Source organism: Eretmochelys imbricata, chromosome 7 (assembly GCF_965152235.1).
Source record: "Eretmochelys imbricata isolate rEreImb1 chromosome 7, rEreImb1.hap1, whole genome shotgun sequence".
Classification (NCBI taxonomy): Eukaryota; Metazoa; Chordata; order Testudines; family Cheloniidae; genus Eretmochelys; species Eretmochelys imbricata.
In genome coordinates this window covers 9,126,909-9,139,852 of record NC_135578.1, presented here as the reverse complement: position 1 = coordinate 9,139,852, position 12,944 = coordinate 9,126,909, and the positions used below count along the sequence as shown (strand labels likewise).

The 12,944-nt window shown below is 40.2% G+C and overlaps 1 protein-coding gene across 1 annotated transcript; it reads left to right on the top strand.

The window, feature by feature from the left end:
* Positions 1 to 734: 734 nt before the first annotated feature.
* LMOD3 (leiomodin 3) lies at positions 735 to 8,955 on the top strand. The gene is made up of 3 exons (XM_077822555.1): positions 735 to 1,025; positions 3,440 to 4,798; positions 8,921 to 8,955. The coding sequence occupies exons 1-3, from the start codon at positions 735 to 737 to the stop codon at positions 8,945 to 8,947; spliced, it is 1,677 nt and encodes a 558-aa protein (XP_077678681.1). The 3' UTR covers positions 8,948 to 8,955.
* The last annotated feature ends 3,989 nt before the right edge of the window (positions 8,956 to 12,944 follow it).

The window sequence follows — 12,944 nt, the reverse complement described above, 5'->3', positions numbered from 1 at the left end:
TTGGCCATCACAATATCCCATGACAATGAGTTCCACTGGTTAGTTGTGCATTCTGTGAAAAAATACTTCCTCTAGTTTGTATTAAACCTACTGTCTATTAATTTCATTGGGACGCTTGTTTTTTGTATTGTGTGAAAAAATAAATAACACTTCTCTATTCAGTTTCTCCACACTACACGATTTGATAGACTTCTATCATAGCCCCTCTTCATCGTCTCTTTTCTAAACTGAAGACCCCTAATCTTTTTAGTTCCTTGTAATACTTCCATACCTTTGATTGTCTTTGTTGCCCTTCTCTGAACCCTTTCCAGTTCCAAGAAAACTTGTGTGTTGATTCTCTGCACAAATGTGAATTTCATCCTGTATATATAGCAGATTCGTCAATATGATGAGACTTAAAAGTTATCCTCTGAAGGGAATCCTCTAGAAAACTATCGTCTTCTCTGTTACTCAATCAGAGACATACCAGCTGTACTGAAATGTCAGAAGGGTTTGCACAGCTGACAAGTTGCTGAAAACGGAGCATGGCAACATCTCCATAAATTCTCTTGATCTAGCCAAGTGCAGCAGCTTAATATAGACTTAGTAAAAGCTTCAGTCCCACTGTCTCTCTCACACATTGAGATCAAGCACTGCCACAGATCATGACAAAAACACGAATGTGGGGATTTAACAGCGTGTAATACTGTTAGTAGCACAGTGTTTTATAAATTGTTTTCTTCAGGTTTAAAAAAATGTCTGAACTCAGCCAAAATTCTGACCAGGAAGTCAGAATCGAGGACATTGATGAAGATGAAATCTTAGGAAACTTATCCCCTGAAGAGCTGAGGGAGCTCCAGTGTGAAATGGAAGTCATGGCTCCAGACCCAAGAGTCCCAGTTGGAATGATACAGAAAGATCAGACTGAAAAACCTCCAACAGGAAACTTTGACCACAGATCTCTTGTTGATTACCTGTATTGGCAGAAGGCATCAAGACGCATGCTAGAGGATGAGAGAGTTCCTGTCAACCTCTTGCCATCTGAGGTAATAAGCGAGAATCACAACTGTTTATTATGCATCTGCTATAAGACTTATTGTAACAGTATATTGCCAAAGATCAGGACCTTCATAATAATAGGTTTGATGCTTTTGTCTTCCTCTCTGTCAGTTCCTTCTGCAAATTAAAGCACAGTATACTGTGTGAATTTAAACTCAGTCAAATCTTGTTTCAAAATTTTCTATAACTATAGGATCTAACTTGAAAGATTACCCCAGTAAAAGATTTTTACTTTTTGCCCTAAATTGTTAACTACATTTTCAAATGTAAGAAAATGACATTTTTATTTCATCAAAACCTCTGATTGAGAAAAGACCATATAAAAGCAAATCACAAAATAGAAGTCAAGCTTTTTATTTCTCCATAATATATATAAGAATATAAATATTGGCTAGCGTGATTTTCCCATATAACCTTAATATAATTAGAAGGGCTTAATAAACTCTAAAATTAAATTATGATAATAATAATAGTAATCATTAATAGAACTTAATGTCACATTGAAAATGTCTTTTTGACTGAGTTAAAGTCACTAGTGACTATGAGCCCAAACTTCATGGGCCAAATACTCAGCAAATGTAAATCAGCCAAGTTAATGGAACTGTGCTGATTTACACCAGCTGGGGATCCAGTTGTATGTCTTTTTGTGGGCTCTGATTCAAGAGTCCAATCCTATTCAGCAATGCACTTAAGCACATTCCTAAGTCCCATTGACTTAAAGTTAAGCACGTACTTAAATGCTTTGCTGAATTGGGGCCATAGTCTTTATGCAGGCCAAACTCTCACTGAATACAAGGGGAGATGTGCCTGTGGAAATACATCAGGATTAGGACGTGTAGGAATTTTAAATGACTCAAGGGAGAAACGCAGTATGACTTTTTACCATCAGTCCAACCTTCTATAATATGGTTGTATTCTAGTACATCAGTACTGTATATCCCTGAATTCCAGTAAAAGTTTGTGTCCCAGTAGCTGTTTACAAAGAAGATAAGCTGTCGCTTGATCATTCTTGGCCTTTAAGAGGTTTGTATATAAATGTGTTTCCTTTTATACTTTGGGATGTTGAAAGTTGTTGGGGTTTCTTTAACCTCTATTGTACAAAGTAGAGATGGGCCTGAGTTGCACAGTTTGGATCCAGATTTGAACTATTCCAAAGGTGGGGGTTGTGTGGTTCATTCCCAGCTCCGTGTCAAGTTAAATCCATACAAAAACTCCAAGGGTTTCATTAATACAGCAAACAGATATGATTTATTTATATTTCAGCATCCCCTATTTTGTCACTTCAGAACTTGACAAATAGCAACCTCCACTGGTACAAAGGAGAAGTGCGGTTAAGTGTCACTGTGGTCCCAATCCTGATCTCAGTGGGGCAGGACCACCACCACCGTCTGCATCCCTTACTTTTGTACTTTCAAAGGGCCTGATCGTGCACTCCTTATTTATATATAAACTCTCACTGGAGTCCATGGGAGTTTTAAGCTGGACGTGGACTCTAAGATCAGGCCTTCTGTCTAGTTGCTTACTAATAGCAAGCTGCAGACAAAGTGAATTGGGTCCTGAGTAGTAAAATCCAGTTCTTACCCATCATGAGAGAGGGGCAAGAAAATTAAATTGTACATGAAATAGACCTTCAGGGAAAGTGGCTATGTTTCCTGGCAGGAACTGAGCAGCGGCCAATATGATGTCATTACTGATGCTAAAAGCACAGTCCTTCCATCAAGCAGTGTTCAGAAACCATGTTCCCATCACAGAACACAAAAGCAAATTGAACTAATATTCACCTACGTCCCCAGTGGTGCCCCCTTAATGCTAATGCTTTACACAGAAGCCCAAACTCCTAAGGCTTGGACACTAACAGTTCTACCCGTTACTATGACATTCTCCTCTTTGGTCTTAATTAGACTGAGCTACAGAGCCAATATCTAGAAATGTATCTCCGTTTTTTTGCTACATGAAAAACAAAGGTCTCCTAGAAATGCGATGGACAACACATCGTTATATCAGAGAAAATTAGGGCTGATCTACCATTGATGTAAATAGAAAGATTTCTCTCGACATCAATAGACTTTTGATCAGGAATGTGAAAGAAGTTATTGGCATTCTTGGAAAGTTTATATGAGAGATTGCTGTATAACAGTATTTAAATAAGGAATTATTGCTCATTCACATTTAGGCCAGAAGTACTATGAACACTTTCTTTTTTTCAAAAAGCATTCTCTAGAATATAATGTGAGGAAAAACAGAGATACATTAAAGCCGTTCGCTATATTTTTATTTCAGCGCATAATTAATGTAACAAAACCATTTTAAATTATTTCAGCTATTAGCATTTTGTCTTCTTTAGAGACACATTGCAGAGAAGTTTGAAGAAAATGCTGGGGATATGGACGATATTGCTAAGAAAAAAATGGCAGAAGATACTACAGAAGCAGACAGAAAAGAAACATATTACAAAAACGAACATGTTGAACAGGCCAAACCTGGTTCAGCACAACAATCAGGAGAAACAAATGAAGAGAGAAACTATAAAGAGACAGAAGATGAGGAGGAGGAGGAAGATGATGACGACGATGACGAGGAGGAGGAGGAGGAGGAGGATGAGGATGATGATGATGATGAAGAAGAATCAAGAATGAAGAAGCCATACGGAGACGAAAACATCAACAGTGATCAGGTAACTAAGAAGCCATGTACAAAATCAGGGGGAAATCCGGAAAACCAAGAAAACAATGAAAAGAAAGTATCAAAACTACAAATTCCAAAGAAGTTAGCTGTAGATACTAGCTTTATTAAGTTAAGTGCAAGACCTTCAGGAAACCAAACCAATTTAGATGAGAACTTGCAGAAGGTCCGGAAAAACGATCCAGATGTGAAGGAACTCAATCTGAACAACATTGAAAACATCCCAAAGGAAATGCTGGTGGACTTTGTGAACGCCATGAAAAAAAATAAGCATGTAAAAACATTTAGTTTAGCCAATGTGGGAGCCGATGACAACGTAGCTTTTGCTGTGGCCAACATGTTACGTGAAAACAGGAGCATCACTACTCTAAATATTGATTCAAATTTTATCTCAGGCAAGGGAATTGTTGCGATCATGAGATGTCTGCAGTATAATGAGACGTTAACTGAACTGCGTTTTCACAATCAGAGGAACATGTTGGGCCATCAAGCTGAAATGGAAATTGCCAGGCTTCTCAAAGCCAACCCGAAGCTGCTGAAGATGGGCTATCACTTTGAACTTCCAGGCCCCAGGATGGTTGTTACCAATCTGCTCAGCAGAAATCTTGACAGACAAAGACAAAAAAGGCAGGAGGAGCAAAAACAGCAGCAATTAAAAGAGCAGAGAGAGTTAATAGCCATGTTAGAAAATGGACTAGGGTTGCCTCCTGGGATTTGGGAAATGCTAGGGGGACCAATGCCTGATTCAAGGATGTATAGCTCAATACAAGCCCCCAAGCCTCCACCTGTCCCTAAAACTATGCCCATGAGCAGGAAAAATGAACATGCAAGAAAGCCAGCCCCAGAAGAAAAGAGCAGTGAGGAACCTGCTTCCTTCAAAATGGTCAAACTCAAGAGAACTCAGCGCAAGCCCACTATACCAGAATACGTAGAACCAGCTGAAAAAACAAGTCTCAAAGATGTGATCAAGACTCTCAAACCAGTTCCAAAAAAACGACTACCTCCTCTGGTTGAGATAACCCCAAGAGAAAAGCTCTTAAATGACATTCGTCAGAGTAATGTCGCCTATCTTAAACCGGTAAGTGTATATGAAACAGAATGGTAGCAACAGGGAAATAATTCCATCTCTGTAATTTAATGCAAATCAAATGTAATATTCTATTTTAAAGGCTTCCACAAAAGCATCTTCAAAAACTGTGGGCATATTCATTTTCAGGCACATAAACATGTTTATTGTATGCAAGTTGGCATTTTTGTGAACAGATTTTGAGCATTAGTCACGTGTTTCTATATGCACAAATGCAGAATTTTGCACAGGCAAATTAATACAACCACAAATTTTGCAGGTGCAATTGTTAACGCTTGGTGAAGATTTGGCTGCTATGCTTTATGGATAGATTCATCATCATTTTAAAATTAAGTACATTTATGTTATGGAATTTTGATAAAGGGTTTGTTAGTTGGCTGATGGGCTGTTATGAGCTGTTAGATGAAGTCATACTTTAATTCACACCTTACATCTCAATAATGACCAACAACAGTTTTACTTCAAATGTGGTAAATATTAAGCCCAACTTTCAGTGGGAGCTTTTCCTATACAAGGACTGCATGTTCTTTGAGCAAGGATGGCAAGACCCAGACCATTATTTCCCCCTAGAGTGAGATTTTTCATGCCTAATTTCTATTATATTATAATATTATAATAATATAATATATAATATAATAATATATATATTATTTCTATGTCTTATAACTAGACAAATCATAAGCCCCTCTAAATAATAGTCAGTGAAATGGTCCCCCTGACGCAAAGTCCTAAAGGGAGATTTCAAACCTTTGTATGCCCACAATCATAAAGGTAAAAGAAAAGGATTCAACTCAATAGATAAGCAAAAAAATTAGAAGAAAATGTGTGTGTGTGTATGTAAAAATCTGTTTCTTTTCGGGTGCAAATAGTTGCATGAATGATTTATTACTAATCCTCCAAACATCATACAATGTATGGTCAATCCTATGAGGTTCTGAGCCCCATAACAACACTTATCTAGCACTTTTCATCCATAGATCTCAAAGCCCCTTACAAGTGGAGTATCATTATGCCCATTTCACAGATTGGGAAAGTGAGGCTGAGGGAGATGACGTGACTTGCCCAAAGATTACCTAGCAAACCAGTGGCAGGGCCAGAAACTGAACCTATGTCTACTTAGTCCCCTGTTCAGTGCCCTAGCCTTAACATAAGAATGGCCATACTGGGTCAGACCAGAGGTCCATCTAGCCCAGTATCCTATCTTCTGACAGTGGCCAATGCCAGGTGCCCCAGAGAGAATGAACAGAACAGGTAATCATCAAATGATCCATCCCATTGCCCATTCCCAACTTCTAGCAAACAGAGGCTAGGGACACTATCCCTACCCATCCTGGCTAATAACCATTGGTGAACCTATCCTCCATGAATTTATCTAGTTCTTTTTGAATGTATCTAGTTCTGTTATATTCTTGACCTTCACAACATCCTCTGGCAAGGAGTTCCACAGGTTGACTGTGCGTTGTGTGAAAAAATACTTCCTTTTAAACCTGCTGCATATTAGTTTCATTTGTTGACCCCTAGTTCTTGTGTTATGAGAAGGAGTAAATAACACTTCCTCATTTACTTTCTCCACACCAGCCATGATTTTATAGACCTCTATCATATCCCCCTTTAGTCTTCTCTTCTCCAAGCTGAAAAGTCGCAGTCTGATTAATCTTTCCTAATATGGCAGCCATTCCATACCCCTAATAATTTTTGTTGCCCTTTTCTGAACCTTTTCCAAGTCGATATATCTTTTTTGAGATGGGGCGACCACATCTGCACACAGTATTCAAGATGTGGGCGTATCATGGATTTATATAGAGGCAATATGATATTTTCTGTCTTATTATCTATCCCTTTCCTGATGATTCCCAACATTCTGTTTGCTTTTTTGACTGTCACTTTATGCTGAGCAGATGTTTTCAGAAAACTATCCACAGTGACTCCCAGATCTCTTTCTTGAGTAGTCACAGCTAATTTAGACCCCATCATTTTATATGTAGAGTTGGGATTATGTTTTCCAATGTGCATTACTTTGCATTTATCAACATTGAATTTCATCCGCCATTTTGTTTGCCCAGTCCACCCAGTTTTGAGAGATCCTTTTGTAGCTCTTCGCAGTCTGCCTGGGACTTAACTATCTTGAGTAGTTTTTTATCATCTGCAAATTTTGCCACCTCACTGTTTACCCCTTTTTCCAGGTCATTTATGAATAAGTGGATATTCTAAAGTTCTTCTGAGTGGTGAAAGCCCCATAAGATCTCATATGAGACTGTGTTCTTGTTTTAGTGGGGAGAGGAGTAAGTTTGTTTGTTTGTTTGACAGCAGCTCTTCCTTACTTTGTCTGAAATTATGATGATGACAATACAAGTGGTGACATTGCCAATGGCCCTTAATCTATGACTGTATATTCAATAATGTTGAAGGTATACTTAGTGCATATGCCATGACTTTGAATTAATAATTTGCTAGACAGGCAGAAGTGGCTTCTCCTGAGCTGCTTTGGTCTATCTGGTCTAGGACACATTTTTAAAATTGCCTGAGTAGAAAATCAAATGGCCTCTAACGTGTTGTTTTGGTCTGCAGGGCACATATAATGCCTTCAATAATATTTTAATTAAAAATAAAGTTTTTAATAAATAGACAAAACCAAACAAGAAAGATCATGGCTTAAATTCACTTCTGGCATGAGCAAGTGTACCTGGAATGAAATCAATGGAGATATGCCCTTTTACATCAGTGGTGAATTTGGTTTTGTATGTGTGAAATGTTAACAGTGAGCAAGCATTTAACAAAATAATATATAGGCCCTGGATCTGTGTAGATCACTGTAGTGACTGGACTCGGTCCTGTTCCCATTTAAGTCAATGGCAAAATTCTTGGCAACAATAGGAGTAGGATCTGGGTCTGTTATGCATTTTTTACAAAATATAGAGCAAAATTATGAAAAGGACTAATGATTTTGGATGTTTTCATTTTTGTGTATCCAACTTGAAATACTTTAAGGAGGATGATTTTCAGAAAGTGGTGAGCCCTCAACCTCCGGAAACCAGGCCCCTTTCAGAAGGCTCAGGTTGGGCACTCAAAATCATGGCCACTGTGTTTAACGTTCTGTTCTTCTAGGAGCTAAAACTGATCCCCGTAGTCCTTACATAAGTGATCAGGTCCATTAAATTCTGTGAAAATAATCATCCAAATGGAACTGCTTTTGTGATTAAGGAATACTCCCATGAGCAAGAGTGTGGAGGGTCCAGTCTAAAAAGTATATTGCCAAAAGGTACCATTCCAATTTCTCAAGTAATTGACACTTGCTTCATAACCTTCTCTGAATTTTTTTCAATGTATTAATTGAAAGGCCTTATTTTGGTTCCATTTACATTTGTACAAATTCATGGTTGTCAATGGTGTTACACATAGGTGTAATGGAGACAAGAATTTGGCCTGAAATATTAAAGAAGATGAGAGATCTTAAAATGACCCCGCCTGTAAATTCAAAGTTAATGCTGCCACTGTGTCTCTAACTCACATCACTGGGGTATTTTTGTTGTTGTTACTACTACAGTGGCAAGGATTATTTAAAGACTGATTTAGCTGCAAAGAAAGGCAGTCTTCAGGACTTCTGACCTTTTACATTGGCGTATAAGTGTTGTATCTTAGATCCTGTCACACTGTCTAGAATGGGTCACAACTGATTAGAGGTAAAATACCTGCAGTGGACAGCCCACTGGACTTGGGTTCAAGGCACATAGGCTCTGTTCTCAACTCTGCCACTGACTCACTGTGTGATCTTGGCACATCACTTAAACCCTTTCCAGAGGGTCTTTCCCCAACTGTCATATGGGGGATAAGAATGCCCTCTCACCTTGTAGAGCACTCTGAGAGCTATGGGAAAGTGCTGTGTCTGGGCTAAATGGTGTTGTTGATTTATCAAGCAATAACCATCAGCTCTGTGAATTCTAAGAAAGAACAATGTGCCAAGAATTTAACCATTATAGCCACAGAATTTCCAGTTACATTTTCAGTATTTTGATGTTACTGTCTGATTCCAAGCAGCACACTTATTTTTGGAGAGAAGAGGGAAAAAGCCAGATTTTACTGCTATTAACGTGTCTTCTTCTTGGTCTTGTACAGGTGCCAGTACCAAAAGAGCTAGAGTGAAACACCAGAGTCTCCTGAAAGAAACAACTTGAAATAAAGACTATTCAAGTTGCACTTACAATGGTTTCAAAGGATGCTTTCTTCAGAAGCCAAGCGGTAGATACGAACACGTGGGAACAATGCTTGTAATATGCAGTCTGTTGATACGATGATGAAAAAGGGTGGAATGGAACAAGTCAATGCGAAAAGAATTTCCATCAGCCATTAAGTAACCATGATGCCCTGGTATAATCTGTCTTCCAGTTGCATTCTAGTCTCCAGTTTGTCCAGAGGTATTTGCCCAGCAACAGCAATAACTTAACAGGTTTTACAGATTCAGTCAATGAACTTTATTGCTTACATGGTACTTTCTTCTGTTAAATTCTCCTGCAACACATAGTGCCCTATTGTGACTTTCCTTTTTCACACTGTTGTATGTCACTGCCTTTTTTTTTTAAACTAAGAACACATGATTTCTATCTACACAACTTATATTTTCAGTCCCAAATTTTCATTTTTAGACTGAGGAAACATCACACACAAAAAAAGAGCAAAAATGCCCTGTCTAGGAGAGAGCACAGTGTGCATTTCTTCCATGACAAACTGCAGTAGTTCTGAGAACAAAATGGCTGCCATCTCTGCAAAAAGGCAGAGTTCTTAGAAACTTAAAGGCACAGTACACAGGAAAAAAAAGTCGTAACAGTTTCAAACTTCATACTCCATAGAATGTGTTCTGGCAAGTATTCTGTCTGGTTAGCATTTAAAACATGAAACCATGAGCTGTATTGGGAGCTGTGCAATCATTGTTCTCCTGGCAGATTCTCTCTGTCCTTGCTATAACCCTGAACTGTTTCACCACCCCCATGCTTCAAGCCACACATTGCAGTCACCTTCTGAGAATAGAACCAGACTGTTTCAGATGTCCTTCAATACTCCTGATTAACTGGCCACAGTTGCTGCTACTGAGTATTGTTGGGCCCTTGCCCTCTTCCCTCTGCTTGGGACTCAAACTGCCTGCCAGTTTGAGGAAGGAACTGAATGTCTCGCTTGCGGGGCGAGGCCAGTGCAGAGCTCTAGATGGAAGTAACTGCATCACCCATCCTTGCACAACTTAACTGTTTTGAAATATTCCGATGGGGAAAAATGTTTTAAATGGTCAAAGAGACTAAGCGTGTGAAATCCCCCTGAGTTTCTCTTATCTTTAAGGAATCTCTCTTTTCTGGATGCTTGCCCTTTGCTACCAGGCATGCTGTTGTATACCCCCTACTTCAGTCTGTCTGTACCAGCCTATCCATTCTTTCTCTCTTGTTGGTTACTCTCTCTGCTTGATTCCCTATCTGCCAACTCTCCTCTTGTGCCCCACAAAATTTCACTCCACGCAAACCAGCCTCACCAAGTCCATTAAAGGCCTACTCTGCCTCTCGTAGCTAAGACACAGGGCTGGGTCTTGCTCTTTATTCCCTTCTTGGTCTACCTTCTACTGCTGCTCAGTTCCTCCTCTTCTTGTCTGCATGTCCTTGGCCATTCAACAATCTGACTTCTTCTTTCTGCCGCTCCTTTGGTTTCTCCTCATCCTTCCCTTCTTGCTCAATATCACCAAAGCTCTACAAAATCTTCTGCCCGCCAGCTTGCATTTCTCTTACACAATCCATACTCCCTTCCCAAACTGCTTTTCTCCTTCTCACAGCTTCATATCATGCTGCTTCCACATAAGGAAGAGTTGCCTTCTTCATGCCATCAACCCTCTCCTTTCAAACCCACCTGTCCAACTTTGTTCAATTCCCCTCCCCCCTGCTGTCTGATTCCCTTTAAGGCTCTTGGGGGGGAGCCACATGCAGGCAGGGAGCTCAATTTATTGTTTATAAGGTACTGTATGAATTTACAGTACAAAGGGATTTTTAAACTATGATTCAACATTGCTTGTGCAAATGTTGAGAGGAAAACCTAGTTTTACTTTATTTCTCATTTACAGCTGTCACATGAAGAGAATATTCTAACTGGGACGTGCCAGTGTTGTAGTCTCTCTCTTCCAATTGAACGACTAGCAGAAAAAGAAGCATGGCCAGGAAGAGCCAAAGTGGCTTTGAGCCACTCTTATTCAGCTCTGTTCCCAGAGCCGATTCAGGACTCAGCCTAAGTTGAGCAGCTTTTCAAGGGTCCGTCTGGAGGGAAGCGTGCGCCTTCACCAACGCCAGCCAGAGAGGGTGTGAGGGATGACAGAGCTGCTGCAGCGACCCTAAGCCATCAGCCGATCCCTACATGAAGGGAATGCTCCCAGGGCCGGTTAAGGTGATTTTATGGCTGATCATTCTAGTGAATCAGGCTCCTCATGTTCATGTAAAATTTTCAGTGTGCTCCTAATGTCTACACTGTGTAGTAACAAAGAGAGGGAAGCAAATGAGTGATAGGAGCTGCTCTGCACTCTCACAACATGGAAGGGTGGCTAAGTGTTTGGAAGAAAATAGGGCAACCCCATCCCTTCCTTTGAGGGAAGGAAAAGCAAGCAAAAGCCCATCACTACCTTATGTGTAATCACAGGTGGGACCATATGCTAATATGGCATGCAGGCCACATTCAGGCAGGAATTGGCACCATAGATTAAAGATGCAGAAGGGACCTATATGGAGAAGAGACTGGAACATGCATCTCAGTGGCATCAACACAACCCTTGCTTGTGAATGCAAGCGAGTTCAGGGGAAGGTGTGGCCACAGCAAAGGTAGGTGGAATCTAGGAAAGTGCCACACAAAAATGGTGCCTTCTGAAAAGGCACAAGGGCAGGCTGCCAAAACAAGTTGGCTACTTTTCACAGCCATCAGTTCCTACTGTAAGAGAGGAATGTGCATCAGGAAAAGATCCCATCTCTCACCCTGTCAGAAAGCATGCAAAAGCAAACACCTGGAGGCTTACAGCACTACCCCCATTCAAGCCCTGCTCCACAGGAGGACTGGTTTGTTTCAGAGCAGACACTCACTTACCATTGAAGTTTATCCACATTGGACTGAGCGTCATGGTATGCAGATCTATTAGTGCCTTGTAGGTTTCTACAGTTAGCATGACACCAGACATGACCACGCTATTTCACAGGGTTCAGGTCTGAAGGGTAGTTTTGGGGATGCGGATCACATCACGATCCTTTTCCTTCAATGAGTTATATACACATTACCACATCAGCTACTTGCAGTCTCCTACCTCAACCCTAATAGGATTGCACTACTTTTTCCACTGCAAATACCTCTGCAGACTCCTCATCTTCAATAGGGTTGGAAAAAGGTAACTGAACCCATCTCCCACCCTTTTCTGATGGCCACTTATAGTTCCTGCCAAGCATATTTGGGTGGGGCATAGCTTCTTCTTAAAAAAAAGAAATCCAACAATACATGCCTCACTCTTGCCTTCTGTACTTCAAGGTCCCAATGGATTCTGCTAAGGCCAGAAATAGGATCAAACTTTAAGGATAAGGGGTTGCTGTAGGCTGTGTGCCCCACCCCCCACAAAACCCAGTAGCAGATACTAACTGGGATTATTGTTATTGTAAAGGTACAATCTGTTATCTTGTATAGGAAGGTGTCCCCCTTTGCTTCAATTTCCTTTGAAGCCATATAGCAGTTTACCTCTTTCTATTGCAGAAGCTGCGTGTGTACACATACAAATCAGGCTCCACCCCGCTGCATATAGTGTACTGATTTACTCCCACTTAGTTTGAGGTTTTGGAGAGGTGTTGTTTTTAAGTTGGGAGATGAAGGCAGAAATCTTCTCCCTTCAAGCTGTATCTAAAGTAGAAATTTAGTTAGGTGGGGGGGGAACTGAAAATTATTCCTATAAGGTAGCTGTGCTCTGTACAAGCACTTTAGCGTACCAAATAGCACAAAAACTCCAAAGGCTTTAAAAAAAGGTCGGACATCCAAACACTGGAAAATTTTGTTTAACAAAAAACAAAAACCAACTGTACACCACCCAGCTTGGTAAGCATACCATTTCTCAAAGTAGTCCAAAGAGGCTGCCGTCCCTACTCTCCTC